Below are 21,048 nucleotides of genomic sequence, written 5' to 3'. Positions count from 1 at the left end.
GAAATTGCAGAATCCAGTCTCTAACAACCCGCTAGGAGAAGCGAATGCCTTTCTGCACTTGATACCGCATTATTCCTTGCAATGCTATAGGGCATAATCTATGTATGATGCAATGTCAAACATTTCTTACTTGCCAGAAGTGGGCAGGCATGTGAAAATAGAATTTCATGCCTCGAAAGAAATAACCTCATGGTCAAAGTGACATGACATATAAAGAAAGCGATAACAGACAGGGTTTGCCTGCATGCATGTGGCATAGGCTAAAATAGCCTACAGAGATAAGTAGTATATGATGTGAGTGTGCCTATAATTGCATGCCACTGTGATTCAATGTATATTTACAAACATGTGAGATGTCATTTTCCAAGCCTGTTCCCTCCAATCACCACTGAATCGTCAGTCTATCACTGATAGGCTCCTCTCCTATGAGCACACACACACAGCGCAGAATGTGTCTAGGATGCAACCAGTAGTTTAGAATGACTGCTGTAGTTGCGCATCACTGACGGATTCCAGCGCCTTGAAAACCGCTTAAAGTCACGTCTTCTTTTCACAGAACTAAATGGCTCGGACTTCCGATACAACATATGTAGATGAGTGATTCGATATTATAAGCGTTTGGGAAATGCAAACGATTGCCCGGCTTTAAATGTAAGTACGCAGTGAGTCATGTGTTTTAATGTTGGCTACGTCTATGAATTTGAATGAAATATTTTGATGTTTGAAAACATACAAAGTCGGGACTGTATGATGGATTTATTATTGGCTATAGTTTACTATTTAAAAACAAAAACAAAAAAACAACAACAACCGAAAAGTCGCAATCATGTTTGTTGCTTAAATCACTTGCTTGTTGATTCATTTATTGTGTAAGATTTGAAGACCGTAAACAGTTTTAAACCCGCTTTTCTATAGGCTGTAGCCTAATAGAGGACAATTTGTGTTAGCCTACTGTAAAATATAAAATGCGTTTTATGTGTATTGTAAATAGTTCCACATGTCGAAAGTGCATATTGTGTTTGTATTTAAAATAACGACTTCCCACTGTGACAGATCTTCAAATTTAACCCTTTTAGTCTTGAACAAAGTTTTAGTAACACAAATATGACCACGTTTTATGTCTACTCTAAATGCAGGCACAAATGGTAATCAATAAAAATCAGTTTATGGTAGCCTAATGTTTGTGTGAAAAGGTTACCAGATTCTAAACATCTGATTTAAAAGAAAATAGCCTATATAGGCTACTATTTCAGTCTTTCTCAAATTTATAATGTTATATGCAATTTTTTGTAATTGTGAAATTTACTATAGTTCGTATGTTCCGAGTAAACAAATAAAGAGTATGATCATTACAATTTCTTGGTAAAAAAAGGTTCAATGTCAGTGTATGTAAACAGTTTTGAATACAAAATAACTTTTGACAGGGATGGTCTAAAGATAATCTAACTCAGTTTTGGTGAAGATTGCCTTTAATGTGTCAGAGCATTAGAAGTGAAATCAGATATATCTCTTGTCTTTTGCTTAGACCTACTGTTCAGTAGGCTACAATGAATATTAAAGTTAAATATCATGATTCATAATTTATTAAATGTGTCATATTTTTCTGCCCTGTTTCATAGACCAGCATGCTTAATTACCTTAGTTTATTGTATTTAATAAAAATCATGTGATATGGCACTCATAGATTGACTTAGATTGACAAAATGTACGTTCGGACGGATATTGTATCTGCAGGTTAAATATGGCATAGAGTTAAAGGGTTAGTTCACCCAAAAATGAAAATTCTGTCATTAATTATTCACCCTCATGTCCTTCCAAACCCATAATAAATTCATTGATCTTCAGAAAACAAATGAAGATCTTTTTAATTAAATCTGAGAACTTTCTGTCACTCCTTTGACAGCCTATTCGCAACTACCAATTTCAAGGCCCAGAAAGGTAGTAAAGACATCATTAAAATAATCTATGTGATGGCAGTTGTTTAACCTCAATTTTATGAAGCGACGTGAGTACTTTGTTAGTGAAAAACAACAACAACAACAACATAATTTACCTCTTTATTTACAAAATATTAATCTGTAATGCACATTCATATAGCACCACAATGGAAGAGTGCTGTGTTGATGCAAGAGCAGACTTTATTGTGTAAACGTTACACACGTAAATCATGTTTGTTTTTTTGCTCAAACAAAATTGAGGTTAAACCACTGGAGTCACAAGGATTACTTTTTTGATGTTTTACTACCCTTTAAGTTAAAATAAGGCCCTTGAATTGAGATTATTCTGTCGTCCTCAAGTGACATAATGTCTTATTGGTGTCTGTTGCCATACATTACTATGGACTGTGGCCTGAAAAACTATGAGAAACTGTGCAGATTTCTATCTTGTGATTAGCTGATGGCTTAAGGCTAAGCTCTCCATTGGTTTTCAAATCCGCAGTTCTTATGTGCTCTGTTAGCTGGTAAATGATCAGTTGTGTTGAAAGCGGTTTATCTTGGGTGCCATGAGATGCCCAGATAATCTCTATCAAAGGCAGGGCGATCACATTTACCATGTGCACAAACTCTCTCTCTTCCACATTCATATTTTATTATTTACAATATTCTAAAGGTGATGATACACAGGGCAACTTTTTGAGCAATATTGCTGGGCAATGTTGCCGTCAACGGGCAACCAGATTAGACACAGGGCCCACGACCGATCTAAATTATCCAGATAGAAATGTATTTCCCATTTTCAATATGAAATGTGCCCAAGCAACAATCGCTCTGCAAGATTGCCCAGCAACATTGCTCAAAAAGTTGCCCTGTGTATCATCACCTTAAGAGGAAAGATGAGATGCTTTCCCTGCTACATCATATACAGATGAACAGCAAAAAATAAATATGGCTTTTTAGTAAATTATAAGGCTAAGAGAGGCTTTAAAAAATAAAATGTTTCATGTAATGCTCCTGTTTTGCTTTCATGACTAATTCAGAAGGTTCTCGTGGAGATATTTTTCAGTTTGTCAAAGAACAGTAATTGGACCCTGCCGTTGCAAGAGACAGAACTCAGTCATTCACTGACCTAGATTCTCACTGAGATATCTGGTATTTAAAGTCAATATAGCAAGAAGGAGTGCAATAAAGAAAAATAGCTGAGGCTCTTTGCTTTTTAGATGGATGTAGATTAGCAATGTTAGACTGCCGTTAAGTCTTTTAATTATTCTAGCGTTTAAATGTTTGGGATTAGTATGATTTTTTAAATAAAAAAAATAATGATACTTTTATTCAGCAAGGACACATTAAATTGATTAAAAATGACAGAAAATACTTAATGTTACAAAAGATTTTTATTTCAGATTAAGTGCTTTTCTTTTGAACTTTCTATTAATCAAATAATCCTAGAAAAATTATCACAGTTTCCATAAAACAATTAAGCAGCACAACCATTTTCAACATTGATCATTAAAGGGAAATGTTTCTTGAAAGCAGCATATTAGAATGATTTCTGAAGGATCACATGACATTGAAGTCTGGGGTAATGATGCTGAAAATTTAGCTTTACAGGAATAAATTACCGGTACATTTTAAAATATTTTAAAATAGAAAACTGTTATTTGACTGATATTTATTTTACATGTTATATGATATTTTTTTTTATCAAATAAATGCAGCCTTGGTGTAGCCCGGGGGTAGGCAAGTTCGGTCCTAGAGAGCCGCTGGTCTGCAGAGTTTGGCTCCAACACTGAAAAAAACCTCACCTGGCTATAGTCTTAGTAATCCTGAAGACATTGATTTGCTTGTTCAGGTGTGTTTGATTAGGGTTGGAACTAAATTCTGCAGGACAGCGGCTCTCTAGGACCGAACTTGCCTACCCCTGGAGCCTGACAAGCCAGACCCACATCAAGATGTTGGGCCTGGGAACACACCATTGGCAGGGCTCAATCCCGGGGGCGGGGTAAATGGTTGTCTTTCAAATTCCCTCTGCACGCAATAGGATAGCACTACAACCAACCAGAGCAACGACGCAGGTGACGTAGTCAGAGCAACGGACTTCAGTGCCGTTCTTTGTTCTTTTCTCACAGAAAAGCTTAACTCCAAGTCTTCCAGAGTCGCGGCCAAAGCCGATTCAATAGACCACTGTTCGCGATCAAAAGCGGGCATCTTCTTTGTTTTCAAGTAGCAGGGAATTCACGTGGAACTGTCGCAAATCTGCTGTCAATATGTTAAAGGATTAGTTCACCTCAAAATGAAAATTTCCTAATAATTCACTCACCCCAATGCCATCCAAGATATCCATGTCTTTCTTTCCTCAGTGGAAGAGAAATTAAGTTTTTTGAGGATAACATTTCTGGATTTTTTTTTCGAATAATGGACTTCAAAGACAACCAGTGTTTTGAAGTCCAAATCAATGCAATTTCAAAGGTCTTTGAAGTGCTTCAATGGACTGTGCACAATCGCAGCTGAGGAGGAGGGTCTTATCTCGCGAAACGATAGGTCATTTAAAAAAATATATATATATACTTTTTAACTACAATTGTTCGGATTGAGCTGATCTGCAACGCACCGGGAACTACGTCATCATGTTAAAAGCACTAAAAAATTTTGAATGGTAGTGTATATTACATGAGAAAGTCAGGAGGACTGAACAGTATTTGTAGCACTGGAGATCCAATACCCATAACCACCAAAGCATTCCCAGCTTCAGGCTTTTTGGGTTTCCTGGTAAGATTGTTAAACATGTCCAGTGTAACCTTCCCGCGTGGTCTTCCCTATCAAGGTCCAGACCTCATTGAAGATGTCATCTGTCACTCTAAATGAGTGACATCTCAGTCTTAAGACCAGGATCCTTCAAGCAGCCACTGAGTCACAAACCATGATAGAAATTAGATAGAACAGCTTTTGCAATGGGGAGCTGCAATGCTGCATGTAAGATATATATGTGTGTGGGAAGACTGCATGTTTCATGTATGCGGGTACAAATAAGCCTGGAGACATCGAAATTTTCTCCTTAAGGATGTGTCAACTTCTGATGACTTGTTCTTACAAAAATGAAAGGGCTAGTTCACATAAAAATAATTCTGTCATTATTTATTCACCCTCATGATGTTCCAACCCTGTAGATTTTTTTTCTTCTTCTGTGCATAAAAGAATATATTTTAAGTGTTTTTCAGTTGTGTGGAACACAGTTTTTTTGTTTTTAAACTCAGTTAGTTTTTTTTTTTTTTTTTACAGAAAACCAATTTTGTACTTTTGTACAGTGGTACTTATTGTGCTACCCACCTCCATCACAAACCATCATGAAGAGCTGATGAGTAGAAAAGAGACAGGAGTGTTAAAATAATAAATAATGAAAATTAAATGTTCTGATCTTAGAGATGAGTTGCAGTATGTGGAACAATCTGGATGTGATAGCACTGACAGGCAGAATAGAAGAGTATTACATCTCAGTGTTTGTGTTTTTTTGCCTGTGTTGGTCTGTGTGAAAAAAAGAACGTATTAATCTGGGTCAGGAACAGATTTTTCTTTTTCATATTAACATTAAGACAGTTTTGTGTTTGTTTGACCATGTCAACATGACAACCATGTCAACATGACAAGATGCCCGCTTTAAGTTCTTTGAAGCACTACCCGTGCAATTCAAATTTAAGCATTTTACATCTTCCTGCAATACACATGCTGCAGGGCAGACGTCTGTTGTCTCAAACTCGTCGCAGCTGCACACAGATTGCAATGGTGCTGGAAGACTGAGCAAAGAATCACAGACTATTTTTGGCCATCAAGGCTTAAAATAGACATTGAGAAGATAAAAAGTATCTATAAAATATATTGCCAGATAAAATCTATTGTATTTACAAGGCAGAAATGTCAACTGGAAAGTATTCAAGAATGAGGGAATCGAGAATCATTTTAAAAACTAAATACTTATACTGTTGTTATCTTGTCATCTTTGCGTAGTTGGTGGTCACATAGCTTAAGTGGTTTTACATAATTCCCTGGAAATATGCACCGTATCTATCGAGTTTTATGTCACCATCAGTAAATCTGTTCTCAGAGACCTTTGAGGGATTATTTCACTATGCGTTCTGGGATTATAAGCATCAGAATGCATCTTTTCAAGGGTCAAATTTACACACAGAGGTCTGAGGTTAAGGATTTCACAGGACAAACCGTATGAAAGTTTCACAAATCATTGATAAGTATTTGAAATTATTTAAATTTGCTATTTTCACAACATTTTTCCATATACAGGTCCTTCTCAAAAAATTAGCTTATTGTGATAGTTCAGTATTGTGAAGTTCATTATTTTCCATAATGTAATGATAAAAATTAAACTTTCATATATTTTAGATTCATTGCACACCAACTGAAATATTTCAGGTCTTTTATTGTTTTAATACTGATGATTTTGACATACAGCTCATGAAAACCCAAAATTCCTCAAAAAAGCTAAAAAAAATTAGCATATTTCATCCGACCAATAAAATAAGTGTTTTTAATACAAAAAAAGTCAACCTTCAAATAATTATGTTCAGTTATGCACTCAATACTTGGTCGGGAATCCTTTTGCAGAAATGACTGCTTCAATGCGGCGTGGCATGGAGGCAATCATCCTGTGGCACTGCTGAGATGTTATGGAGGCACAGGATGCTTCGATAGCGGCCTTAAGCTCATCCAGAGTGTTGGGTCTTGCGTCTCTCCACTTTCTCTTCACAATATCCCACAGATTCTCTATGGCAGGCCAATTGAGCACAGTAATACCATGGTCAGTAAACCATTTACCAGTGGTTTTGGCACTGTGAGCAGGTGCCAGGTCGTGCTCAAAAATGAAATCTTCATCTGCATAAAGCTTTTCAGCAGAAGGAAGCATGAAGTGCTCCAAAATCTCCTGATAGCTAGCTGCATTGACCCAGCCCTTGATAAAACACAGTGGACCAACACCAGCAGCTGACATGGCACCCCAGACCATCACTGACTGTGGGTACTTGACACTGGAGTTCAGGCATTTTGGCATTTCCTTCTCCCCAGTCTTCCTCCAGACTCTGGTACCTTGATTTCCGAATGACATGTTAAATTTGCTTTCATCCGAAAAAAGTACTTTGGACCACTGAGCAACAGTCCAGTGCTGCTTCTCTGTAGCCCAGGTCAGGCGCTTCTGCCGCTGTTTCTGGTTCAAAAGTGGCTTGACCTGGGGAATGCGGCACCTATAGCCCATTTCCTGCACACGCCTGTGCACGGTGGCTCTGGATGTTTCTACTCCAGACTCAGTCCACTGCTTCCGCAGGTCCCCCAAGGTATGGAATCGGTCCTTCTCCACAATCTTCCTCAGGGTCCGGTCACCTCTTCTCGTTGTGCAGCATTTTTTGCCATACTTTTTCCTTCCCACAGACTTCCCACTGAGGTGCCTTGATACAGCACTCTGGGAACAGCCTATTTGTTCAAAAATTTCTTTCTGTGTCTTACCCTCTTGCTTGAGGGTGTCAATGATGGCCTTCTGGACAGCGGTCAGGTCGGCAGTCTTACCCATGATTGCGGTTTTGAGTAATGAAACAGGCTGGGAGTTTTTAAAAGCCTCAGGAATCTTTTGCAGATGTTTAGAGTTAATTAGTTGATTCAGATGATTAGGTTAATAGCTCGTTTAGAGACCCTTTTCATGATATGCTAATTTTTTGAGATAGGAATTTTGGGTTTTCATGAGCTGTATGCCAAAATCATCAGTATTAAAACAATAAAAGACCTGAAATATTTCAGTTGGTGTTCAATGAATCTAAAATATATGAAAGTTTAATTTTTATCATTACATTATGGAAAATAATGAACTTTATCACAATATGCTAATTTTTTGAGAAGGACCTGTATATCTCAATTGGATAGCTGTTCATTTTTTTTCTCAAAGTATCCTGTGATGGTAAATTATTGATAGCAGGTTTAAAACTTTTTTAATTGTATTGCCTTATAGCTTCAGTCAAAACTTGAGTAAGGGGTATATTTTGTCACTTAACACTCTCTAAACACACTTAAGGAGGATTGAGGAAACCTGTCCTAATAGTGCCTGGCCCATCAAGCTAAAAGGTTGAGCGCTTATGCTAACTGCAAAATTTGTCAGTAATGCATAATCTCTATGTACAAATCTGTTGAATCTCTACATAATCTGTCCATTCGTTTTCTCTCATTTCTCAGTTGGACACATAACGCTCAAGCAGCCATGCATTTGTGTAGCCTTGTGGGCTCTTTGCTCTTCCTTTTCATCTGCAGGTAAGAAACTCCTGGTGACTTATTTCTAACTCACTTTTGCTATTCCTTCACTCATTATTGTGATGTGGCAAGCTGAATATGACTACGGTGTACAGTGTTTATTGCTTTTGTGTTGTTTCATCTTAATTTATTTGTTTCCCAAAAACTAGAGAGTACGATGTGCATTAACTTTAGCAGTAACTTTGTAAAGTTGATAAACATGGCATTTCTCTACGCTCCCAGGAAAGCTGAGGCGGAAAACCCATCTTTGTCAACAAGTTCTCACGGGTGATAAGCTTTCGGAGTGACATCCTTGCCGAAATGACAAGCCGGTATAATTTAGGTTTTACTCATTTGGCAGCAAATAAAAGACTATATGCCTTAAGAATCCATTCACACCAGATTATGTGGGCTCGGTGAAAGGTGTAGCTAAAGGAAGGATGGAATTATAGCTAATCCATGTAGACTTTTGGGTGTGCCTGAATGAGACCGTCGGAGTCAATGTACGGGTTACAGATGGAAATACCAGCCCTCGTATCGTGTCTCCTCTCTGTTTTGCCTGTTTGAGCTTATCTTTCTATGCAGCAGTACAGTAGCTGCAATGCTAACACGATTACTGGTGACAGTGTAGAAACAAGACATTGATTTACTGGAACTGCCTTCGCTCAGCCATGTTCAATGAAAGTTCAGGCAGATTCCATTTAATGAGATATGCATCTCATCATCGATGCTGGTATTCTGGCATGACCTTTGAAATTTGATGGGAAGATTTATAGGACCTTGCTGGTCAGGACGACTCTGCAAAAGATCAAAGGCGGATGTTGAGGAAGCGTGCCAACATCAATTCACCTCACCATCTGCTTTTACCCACCCCCTTCCTGTCCTCCTTTCCTCTCCAATCTCCAGTCTCTCTTCCTGGCAAGATGGGAGAATTTAGTGGGTGTACATATAGTTTGTCCTGGAAATATCACATAACAGACTAAACCACAACAACAAGAGCAATACATCCTCTTTGGGTTCTTAGTGTTTAGCACATGAAGATAAGGATGCTCTATTGAAGGCTTAGTCTCGGAAAGGGCCTTGTAACGTTTTTGTTTGTTGAAATCTTATACTGCTGGTCTAAATGAGGTCTATTCAGAACCAATAGTGTTTAAAGGGGTCATGTCATAAATGTTCCTTGATCATTTGAGATAAAAGAGCTTGAGGTACTGTGAAATCATACTATAACTTTCAGAATTCAACATACTTCCCAGCCCAATATATATATAGATGCGGTCGTTACCTGGGATCAAGGGATGGTCACGAGCGCTGTATCGCGTGTCTGGGCATTGAAAACGCTGAGGCAGCGTTCGTGGATGAGTCATGTACCCATTGTGGGAAGATGACGATCTCGGAGCAACGGTCGAGACTCTATTTCCTGCAAAGGGGCGGAGTCCCTGCGCCTCCACCGTGATCTAACCCTCCTCCGAGGGTTACTTCAGGCGGTAGTGCGGGTGACCAGAGGATCACGGTGAACCAACCTCCTTAGAACCCTCATCCCTCCCATGCTCCGCAGCCAGTAGAGCCACCAACGGAATGTGCTGGACCATCCACGAGATGTGTACCAGTCGTTTTCATTCGGCGCTCCCCATGATGAACAGATGCCGATCGCTGCATCGGAGGGTGGGTCAGAGTTCCCTGCGAAAAGACGATTCGGCGCCACTGCCCCCTTTGGGTGTGGCAGCGGTGCCCGAGTCGGAACCCGTAGATGATGGCCATGCTTTCCCGGGCCGACAACAGGATTGGGCTCGAGATCTGCACAAGGGTGGTCATGATCCACAAGTTCTCCAAGAACTTCGTGCCGCAACGGACCTCGCACTTTGTGCGACGAAGGTCACCGTGCGGTAAGTGGGTCGTGCGATGTCCACTATGGTGGTCTAGGATACCATCTCTGGCTGTGTCTGGCTGACATGAAGGAGACCGGCAAAGTCAGGTTCCTTAACTCTCCCGTGTCCCAGACCGGCCTCTTCGGCGAAGCGGGTCGAGAACTTCTCGGCTGTACAAAAACAGACTGAGGCGATCAGACACATCCTGCCGGTTCGATCAGCTGCCGCCCCCACCTGCGCCGAGGAGCCAGTCGCAGGCCCCCGCCAAGAGGGGGCAAAGCCAGGGGTAAGCGGCCCTAGGACGGGCGACCCAGAGATGGATGGGCGACCCAGAGATGGATGGGACTGCTCTCAAGGAGATGGTGACCGCACCGCTTCCTCCCCCGGAAGAGGGCCGGGTGGAAAATCTTTTGTTCCCTTTTATTTGTGTTCTGCCGCTGCTCTTAAAACCAGAGATACCCACTTTTCAATAAAATACCAGTTTGTTCCATCTCTGGGTCCGAAGAGGGCCCGGACAGCAGTGGGAGGAATCCTCACCACTCTCATCCGCCTCTTCTATCGCAAGCGGTAGGCAGCGTGCAGTTCGAGAACGCATCCAAGCGTTCAGGTAGACCTGTTTGCCTCCTCAGAGACCTCCCATTGCCAGCTGTTTTACTCCCTGAATGAGAGAACACTCAGCACGGACGCACTAGCACACAGCTGGCCCCGGGGCCTCCACAAATATGCGTTTCCCCCAGTGAGCCTACTTGCACAGACCCTGTGCAAAGTCAGGGAGGACAAGGAGCAGATTCTTCTCGTGGCCCCCTTTTGGCCCACCCGGACCTGATTCCCAGAAATCTCAGTCCCTCCCTGGCCCACTCCTCTGAGGAAGGACCTTCTGACTCAGAGACGGGGCACCCTATGGCACCCGCGTCCGGACCTCTGGAAACTCCATGTGTGGTCCCTGGACAGGACGTGGAGGTTCTAGGTGACTTACCCCCAGAGGTACTTAACACAATCACTTCTGCGCGGGCGCAGTCTACGAGACGTGTGTACACCTTGAAGTGGAACCTGTTCGTCGAGCGGTGTTTTTCACGCCAAGAGGACGCCCGATGATGTTCGATAGGGTCCGTGCTTTCCTTCTTGCAGAAGGGGTTGGAGCAAAGGCTGTCTCCCTCCACCCTCAAAGTACATGCTGCCGCTATTTCAGCTTATCACAACCACATAGATGACAAAACAGTAGGAAAACGCAACCTGGTCATCAGGTTCCTTAGAGGGGCGAGACAGTTAAACCCTCCTCGACCCCCCTCCATACCCTCTTGGGACCTTTCCCTGGTGCTCCATGAAGACTTTGCTGCTGGTTGCACTGGCCTCTATCAAGAGAGTAGGGGACCTGCAGGCATTTTCGGTCAACGAATCGTGCCTAGAGTTCGGGCCGAGTGACAATCATCTTTTACTGAGACCCTGGCCTGGCTATGTGCCCAAGGTTCCTACCACTCCCTTCAGGGACCAGGTGATGAACCTGCAAGCGCTGCCCCTGGAGGAGGCAGACCCAGCCCTGGCTTTGCTATGTCCGGTTCGCGCTCTGCATCTGTACGTGGACAGAACTCAAAGTCTCAGGACCTCAGACCAGGTCATACTAGGCCCCTTTGCCCACTCAAAAAGCCCAAGACAACTGGTCTTTGTTATATGCCCCGGCCAGAGCCGTTAGGAACACAGCCCGATCGAGAGCCAGTCATCACTGTACTGTTAAATGGTAAACCCCTTTCAGCGTTGGTGGACACAGGTTGTTCCCATACTCTCGTACAGGCCCAATATATACCCAGAGATTCCTGGAGTGAAGGAGATGCAGTAACAGTTTGTTGTGTGCATGGGGATAGCACTGAGTTGCCTACTGCTGAGGTTTATATTGAGGTCTAAAATCAGTCATATCTGATGTGGGTGTTGCTACCAAGCTGCCCTATCCTGTACTGTTAGGTACTGACTTCCCTGTATTAGCTGAATTGGTGCAAGAGACTGTATGGTGTGGTGTTGTCACGAAAGCCCAAGCAAAGCAGCTTACTCAGGTTCCACAGCCCCAAGAAATAACACCAGAAACACTGCAAGAAATGCCCTTCAGCTCTGAGACAAGTTTAGGTGAGCCATGGCCTACAGAGCAGGAAAGGCTGCAGAAACGCAGGGAGTGGGTTGAGGGGTTGTTGGAAACTTCAGAGCAAGCTGAGGAAGGGGCAGAAGAACCCGAACTCACTGAAGCAGACTTAGTTGTCCCTGGTAATCTAGCCCAACTTCAGAGTGAGGATTCAACCTTGACTGAATGTTTAAAACAGGCTGAGGAAAATGAGGGTGTTGTGTCTTTGCTTGGTGATACTTTTGTAGTACAAAATAGTCTTTTGTACCGACAGACTAAGGAAGACGGACTGCAGCTGGTAGTACCTAAGGCATACAGGAAGGAAGTATTAGAACTTGGGCATTCTATACCCTGGGCAGGTCACTTGGCTTTTATGAAGACATTAATGCGAATTGCAAAAAGATTTTTCTGGCCAAAGATGTACAGTGAGGTTAAGGAGTTCTGTATATCTTGTCCAGAATGCCAGCTCACTACTGGCCGTACTCCTGCCTACGCACCCCTTATACCACTTCCTGTAGTTGACACTCCTTTTAAGCGAATAGGTGTTGACGTAGTTGGGCCTGTGGAAAAGAGTCAGAGAGGGAACCGATTTATATTGGTTATTTGCGATTACGCAACCAGGTACCCTGAGGCATACCCATTACGAGAGGTCACAGCTAAGCAAATAGCCACTGTACTCCTACGATTTTTCTCGCAGGTTGGCACACCTCAGGAAGTGCTCACAGATCAGGGTCCAAACTTCATGAGCCACACCCTACAAAAAGTATATCAGTTGCTGGGTATAAAGAGAGTACCAACCACCCCTTACCATCCTCAGACTGATGGTCTTGTTGAACGTTTCAACCAGACCTTGAAAACCATGCTGAAGAAATATGTTTCTGACACGGGCAAGGACTGGGACAAGTGGCTTCCATTCCTCCTGTTTGCATATAGGGAGGTGCCTCATGCATCTACAGGGTTCTAGCCATTTGAACTGCTCTATGCTCACCATGTCAGAGGGCCTCTGGATGTACTGAGTGAGAGTTGGGAGGCCACTGATAAACCAGACAAGAAAAACATTGTCTCCTACATATTAAAGATGAGAGAGCATCTGCAGAAGACAACAGTCCTTGCACGAGAAAATCTCCTGCAGTCTCAAAAACGTCAAAAAGAGTGGTACGACCGAACAGCCAGATCCCGTACATTTGAGCCAGGTGAAAAGGCTTGTTGTTGTTACCAACGAGTGAGCATAAACTGCTGGCTAAGTGGCAGGGCCCCTACCAAATAAAGAGGAAAGTGGGTCCTGTGACATATGAGATCGAGATCCCATCCAGGACCCAGCCCTTGCAAATCTTCCATTTTAACATGTTGAAGAAGTGGTATGCTCGTTGCACACAACAAGGACCTACATCTGAGGAAGTGGCGGAAGCCACAACTGCTTTGTTCATGTGATCCGTGGAGGGAGAGGAGGAAATAGAGGAACAATACCTGCCTGGTCGTCAGGGAAACAGTCAGCTGAACTTTGAACACCTGGAAGATGGTCAAAGGCAGGAACTTCTACAATGCATCCCAGCCCAACTCTTTATGGAGACACCTGGCAGAACAAACGTTATCCACCATCACATCACTCTCAAAGATCCCAAACCCATTCGTCAGCCAATATACCGGGTCCCAGAAAGACTTCTGCCAGTTATGAAGGAGGAGTTAGAGACCATGCAAAGCCTTGGTGTAATTGAACCTTCAACCAGTGAATGGAGCAATCCCATTGTCCTAGTGCCCAAGAAGGATGGCAGTCTCAGATTCTGTCTGGATTTCCGCAAGCTCAATAGTGTGAGCAAATTTGAACCGTATCCCATGCCAAGAGTGGGTGAGGTAGTGGAGAGTCTTGGAAGAGCAAAGTATCTCACCACACTTGACCTCTGCAAGGGATATTGGCAGGTTCCACTAAGTTCGGAGAGCAAGGAGGTGACCGTATTTAAAACACCCTTTGGACATTTTCAGTTCCGTGTCCTTCCCTTTGGGCTTCACGGAGCTCCGGCTACTTTTCAAAGGATGATGGACCAGATCCTCCGGGGGACTGAGAAGTTTGCTGCAGCATACTTAGATGACATAATCATCTATAGCCAAACTTGGCAGGAGCATATGGGTCATCTGAAGGACGTGCTACTGAGAATTAAGAATGCTGGTCTAACCATCCGCCCAGACAAATGCACCCTAGCCAGGACTGAGACACAATAGCTGGGGTATGTGTTAGGTCATGGAGTAATACGTCCACAGGTGGGGAAAGTGGAGGCCATCAAGAATGCAGAACGGCCAGTGACCAAGAAACAGGTCCGTTCTTTCCTTGGACTTGTGGGGTGGTACAGGCGTTTTATCCCCAACTTCTCTGAACGAGCCTTTACCCTAACTGATTTAACTAAAAAAGATAAGCCGAATAAATTTGACTGGACTCAGGACTGTGAGATGGCTTTCCAGGACCTAAAGGACTCCTTATGCACAGAGCCTGTTCTACAGAGTCCCGACTTTAATAAGACTTTCACTGTACAGACCGAAGCTTCTGAGCATGGCATTGGGGCTGTACTGCTTCAGGAAGGTCAAGGTCAGCTCCAACCGATTGCCTACATCAGCAGAAAGCTCCTTCCCCGTGAATCCAGGTATTCCACAGTTGAGAAGGAGTGTCTGGCAATTAAATGGGCATTGGACGCTTTACGATACTACCTGGTGGGACGCAAATTCACACTTGAGACTGATCACAGGGCATTGGCCTGGTTGGGCCGTATGAGAGACACAAATGCTCGTATCACCAGATGGTTTTTAGCCATCCAGCCATTTGACTTTGAAATTTTGTACAAAGCTGGATCACAAAATTACAGCAGATTACCTCTCTAAGACACCTCAGGTGTCTGAGGAAGGGAGGAGAAATGTCACAGGTTAACCTGGTGACTCTATAAACTTGGACTTACAAACATACACCCATTTCACTGATACTGTGCATTGCCGGCAATATTAACAACTGTGTACACATCAGGAAAGTGTTATGGACTTTTTGTTTTGTTCAGTTTAAAGTTGTTACTGCTGTGTTTTGTTATAGTTTTCAACTCTTTATAATTTTTCTTAAAGTTTGTCATTATTTTTCTAAAAGAACAGAATGCCAGAACACAGAATAATTTATATAATAATTACCTTTATTTTTCCACATATTTTTCACAAACCTTATTGCAGTTAGACTTCCCGGTTCACACTCTGTACAACCAAACTCATAATCCAGGTTTAACTGTTTTTTAAAGCAACAGCCACATAACTTCCTGTGGAAAATACCATTTTGGTGTGATGTCAGAGGAGGGGGGATTTAGAAACAGTTGTGTTTACCATATAATTTGTTGTTAAACTCTCTCTCTGTTAATGGTTGTTGTTTTAGCTTTTTGGAAGGTTTAAGTGTTGTGTTGGGTGTTTATATTACTTAAATTGATTGTTACAAACGTAATAGTTTGTACCTGTGGTTGGTATGCACTATGGGCGGGGCTTCAGCCTATAAATAGACTTAATGGCTGAAAGGATTTCAGTTCTGATTGTGTACTCAGAGAAATTGGATACTGAGCAGTGTTGTGAACATTGGGCCATTTGGTTTAGCCAAAATTAGCACATTGTTGCGGTTTTCTTTTCTTTTTGTACAGTTTTTATTTATTTTTTGTTTTCTCCTGCACTGTAAATATTTTAGCACCTTCCAATAAAACACCATTTTGGATTTTGCATCAACTTTTTGTACAGCACGTCATTTCCCTTTTCCACTCCAACTGGTTGGCTTCCCTACATATACAATGTGGGTTCCGCAGCGTTCTCCTTCCTAACAGAAAGGGCACGCTTTCCCAGTGTTATCCAATAATCTCACTGTATGGGTTATCATGGATCAACAATGACAGATACACTCTGTGTAAGCCCTCTCCTATCGTTCTTCCAGGCAAGAAGGGGCAAGAGGCTCGCACAGGGTGCTGGATGGGGTCAGCAGTTGTGGCGCTTTGGTAGGGATTCCTATTCGCCGGTCACGATGTACGCCGAGAGTGACCGACTGATAGGTAACGTCTCGATTACGAATGGTAACCCTCATTCCCTGAAGGAGGGAACGGAGACGTACGTCCTGTCGCCACGTCTGCTGCGACCCGCCGGGTCATCGGCTCGGCTCCTCAGCAAAAAACTGAAGTGCAATCGCACCTGCTACTCATTATATACCTTATATATTATATTATATATGCGTGGCTGAACAGCTGATGCAAATGATTGCACGCCAATGTGCATTGGCTCGTTTAGTTTCACTCGAAGTAGATTGGCCTCTCTAGCGAGATTCCTATTCATCGGTCAAGACGTATCCGTTCCCTCCTTGAGTGAACGAGGATTACCATACGTAACCGAGATGTTACATGCCGATGAAACCTATTGGGCGATTAGAAATTTGGCCAGCTGGTATCATGCAAATAGCTAACAGGTGTCACAACGCTGTGTTGATGATCAAACTCGGACACGATGATGAAGAGAGAATGTAGTCTTTTAATGAATCCAAGGGTATATCCAAAAAGAGAGAGCGATACATGGACGTAACATAGACAATACCCGACAATGAAACATAAACAGAACTGAACTTAAGTACACGTACGCAGCTGAACATAATGACCAAGACAACAAACGTGGTGAAACACAAAAAGTCCAAACTAACACAACTGTGACCACAGGCTTATCGGTTAGCTTGCTAACAATAAGCTAACTAAAATAACAAAGAAAGAGAGATTTTTAATTAGATTTAATTCAATATGAAATGCAATTTATTATTGAAAAGACATTATGGATCATTTTGAATCAAGTAGAATAGCATGTTTTTTAATCTCATTTGTTGTGCATAAAGTCCATAAAATAATTCTAAATTGCATTTTCTATTTTCAAAAATAATTAAACTGTTTCACATACAGTATATATGGTCAACCAAATTCAATCAAAATGTCCCCCTCTTTCTCTTTTGACAACCCATGTGTATTTTGGAAATAAACCCATAAAATGGAATTGCCACTGTGCAAATTTGTAACATGATTATGAAAAACAAACCCAAAGTCTCTTATAGTAAGCATACATGGCACCACTGTTAGAGGGTTTATGATATTGCATGTTTCATTGAAATGGGCATGAAAACTGGGCATGAAAAGTGGACCTCAGAGAAAAATATTTATAATATGACCATTTTTAAAGTCTTTTTAATGCAAACTCTCCAAGATTAAAGTTTTATTTCATAGGTGAGTTGCTAGAGATCTATTGAATTATACTGTAAATATACTGTATGACTGTTTTGTAAATGAGAGACACAGCTGAATGCTCTATTTTAAAAGCAATATTTAATGCATGAACCCCTAAGTAATCATTTCTTTGACACATACTTCTGGATAAAGCAGACTAGATCCAAACCGCAGGAGGGTATCACACTGGTGGTATCAAGAGTGCACAGATTTATGAAAATAATTAGGTCATCATCATTCTAAACTCATTAGTATAAATAAACAAACAGCCTGGCACATTGCAGGCTTGCTTCCTTTTTTAGATCAGTTTATTGCTGATCTAAATATGTTTCCTATCAGTTTTTAAGTTAAAATTTAATACAAACTTCAATTATTTTCCACTCAAACTTTCTGAGGTAGTTTAATATTTCAATGCTGGACAAGGTATCCCAAAGAAAGAGTTGGGGCTCATATCTCAAATGACCACTGATGTGTGTAGACGGGGAGATGGAGTTGATACAAGCTTGAGAAACGGCCTCTGTGGACCAAAGCAGAAACAGTTGGGGAGACAGTCTTGCGTAGCACTCTTCCTCCATACACAACACGTCAATCAGCCTAAACACCAGAGACATGGGCTGGATTTAGTTTCAAGGTTGGTTCCGAAATAAGAATGGACATGAAAAAACTAAATAATTCTTAGTCAGACTAATCTGCTTTCGTCTTTGGTAATGGGGTCATTTAGAAGAAAAGTCCTGTGTGGTTTTATTACTATCATGTCATTTTAACATTTAGTTCCCTATCAGTCAGTCATGTTTGACGTTACATCAGAACTGGCTGACGCAATGGGATCTTGCCTGAGAGCATTTAGCGGTGGTTGCATTGAAAGAGCATTTGTGCGATTTCACCCCTGGGTGCTTAAATGAGTAAAAGAGCAGTTTTTACCTGAAAGAGCAAACATTGCGTCTTTTTAAAGATGGCACTCCACCCGTGTGTTTATGGATGCAGCCTTTTCCAGGGGCCGTGTGACAGCCACGGTCAATGCCTCACATGTCTGAGGCAGCGTTCATTGATGAATCATGCTCCCACTGCGAGTTCCCTCTGTTATTCCCAGATCTGGTTTCTTTCTGCACTGTAGAGGGCCACTTCGGTTAATACTCAGGGTGACCTGAGGGTTATAGTGATCTGTGAGTTATAGTGGCCCTGCGCGCCTCCCACTCCTCTGCCACATCGCAGTTTCCAGGTCAGGCTGCTGGTCCAGGCTGCCTGGGGGGGGGGGGGGGGGGGTTTGAAGACTCGGCTGTGCTTCCCCCTTCGGGGAGAGGAGCGCTGTTCGAGTCTGATCCAGAGTTGACTAAAGTGCTTTCCCGAACACGAGTGCTACACAGCGACGCCCTGCCCTAGTTCCTTTCTTCCCGGAGGTGCATGGAGAGGTCACAAAGTGGTGGAAGGCATCTTTTTCTGCCAGAAAATGCTTATCTGCCGTCAGATGGTGCGGCAGCCAGGGTTTAAACGGAGATTCCTCAGGTGGAGCGTGCAATTGAAGTGCATTTTAACCACAAAGTGCTGCCCCTGGCGGGGTAGCCCATGCCTCCCATCCAAGCCCTGTAAGTTCTCCGCTGCGCTTGCCGCCAAGGGTTACAGTTCCACTGGACAGGCTGTCTCTGCCTTGCACACTATGGCCCATTGTCAAGTACACCAAGCCAAAGCACTCAAAGAGCTGCACAAGGGTAGTTCTGAACCGGGGGTGATGCAGGAACTACATACAGCGATGGACCTACTGCTCTGGCCCTCGGTCAGACGATGTCCACACTAGTTGTCCAGGAATGTCATCTCTGGCTGAACCTGGCTGAGATGAAGGAGGCAACAAAGTTGGCGTTCTCGACTCCACCATCTACCAGGCCGGCCTCTCCAGCGACACTGTCGAGGTCTTTGCCTAGTAGCTCTCGGCAGTACAGAAGCAAACTGAGGCGATCAAACACATCCTGCCCTGGCCAGTCAGCCAGGGGCTGCCCCTCTGCCTACTCATCGCAGAGGGCGTCCCTTTGCGGAATATACATCTGCTCCGGCGCGGTCACAGCAGCATCCTTCAACCAGTCGACAACGTTGAGCTGTCTGCAGGAAGGTGACCCATCCATCTCAGCGGCCGCTAAACCCTCTAGGTGGTCGGCAAAACACCATTCCGGCAAAACACCAACCCAGAGATGGAAGGAGCTGCTCTTCAGGAGATGGTGGGCACACCACTCCTTCCACCGGAGGAGGTCATACAAAGTGCGGTTTGACAGTGAGCTACGCTATGCTTTCTCCTCCACCTCTTCTTTCATCACAGGGCAGGAGTTTGTGGTTCGAGGACACAACACCTCCTTATGCATCTCAAGCCACTCCCTCGTGGGAACCATGGAGCCAGGTAAAAGTGTTACACCACACTCACTGCCTCTACTCTGGGACGCTATGTCTTCAGGGTTGGGCCCCTGTGCTCCACCTCACTGCCCCTCCGCAGGTACGTCTGTGATTCGGCTGGTGCTGCTTGCAAAGTGTCTGGTTACACGGCCGAGTCCCAAGATAGGCATGGCACCGTGACACACATTGGGTGATAATCACACAGATCTGTCGTCGTACTTTCAGCCCGTGTTTAGACCTTGCCTTTCTACGGGCCGGCGTGCACCTAGAATAAGTGTCAAGGCGTATTGTTATCACAACAGATGGCTCCAGAACGATCTGGGGTGCTGTATGCAATGGGCATGCAGCCTCTGGCTCCTGGACAGGACCTCGACTGCAGTGGCATATCAATTGCCCTGAGTTGATAGCAGTACTGCTGGCCCTGCGCTTTCAACCATTGTTGCAGGACAAGCACGTGCTGGTCCTTATGGACAACACAGTGATGGTGTCATACATCAACCACCAAGCTGGTCTACGTTCGTGTCGCATGTCGCAACTCGCCCACCATCTCCTCCTCTGTATTCAGCATAGACTTAGGTTGCTCTGTGCCAGTCACATTTCGGGCGAGCTCAATTATGCAACCGACGTGCTCTCATAACAGCTTACGCTCCCGGGAGTGTGGAGACTACACCCCCAGGTGGTCCCAAAAACGTTTTGGGAGGATCAGAGGTAGACATGTTCTCCTCTCTGTAGTCTTCCCACTGCCAGTTGTTTTACTGGCCCCTGGGCCTATGCAAATATCTGTCCTGTGCAAGGTCAGGCCCTCTACGAGGCAAGCGTATGCCTTGAAGTGGAGTCTGTTCATTGATTGGTGTAATCCCTGTAGGGAAGACCCCCTTAAATGGCCATTCAGCGCTGTGCTTTCTTTCCTGCAAGAAGGGTTGGAACAAAGGCTGTCTCCCTCCACTTTAAAACTTTATGTTGCTATCACAGCACATCACGAAAGAGTAGACAGTAGAAAGCACGACCTGGTCATCAGGTTCCTGAGAGGCGCCAGGAGTCTGAATTCTTTTTGACCATGCCTCATCCCCTCTTCAGTGGTTGAGTGAAGACAGTGCTCCTGTGCCCCTCTAGAGACAGTGCTCCTGACTGCGCTCACATCTATCAAGAAGGCGGGGGACCTGCAGGCATTTTCGTCAGTAAAACGTACCTGGAATTTGGACCGCCAGACTCTCACCTAATCCTGAATT

The 21,048-nt window shown here is 43.4% G+C and overlaps 1 protein-coding gene across 1 annotated transcript in view; it reads left to right on the top strand.

The window, feature by feature from the left end:
* Positions 1-431: 431 nt before the first annotated feature.
* The window catches only part of gabrz (gamma-aminobutyric acid type A receptor subunit zeta), a 40,548-nt gene continuing 19,931 nt past the window's right edge, over positions 432-21,048 (top strand). The window contains exons 1-2 of the mRNA XM_077200682.1: positions 432-651; positions 8,163-8,237. Of these exons, the coding sequence (XP_077056797.1) occupies positions 8,188-8,237 (50 nt within the window). The 5' untranslated portion in view covers positions 432-651; positions 8,163-8,187. The remainder of the gene's footprint in view (positions 652-8,162; positions 8,238-21,048) is intronic.

This window comes from Siphateles boraxobius, unplaced genomic scaffold (genome assembly GCF_051911475.1).
Source record: "Siphateles boraxobius isolate OS27281-9 unplaced genomic scaffold, OSU_SipBor_1 46, whole genome shotgun sequence".
NCBI classification, from domain to species: Eukaryota; Metazoa; Chordata; class Actinopteri; order Cypriniformes; family Leuciscidae; genus Siphateles; species Siphateles boraxobius.
Note: the sequence above shows the minus strand (reverse complement) of the source record. Positions and strands in the feature narration are given on the sequence as shown.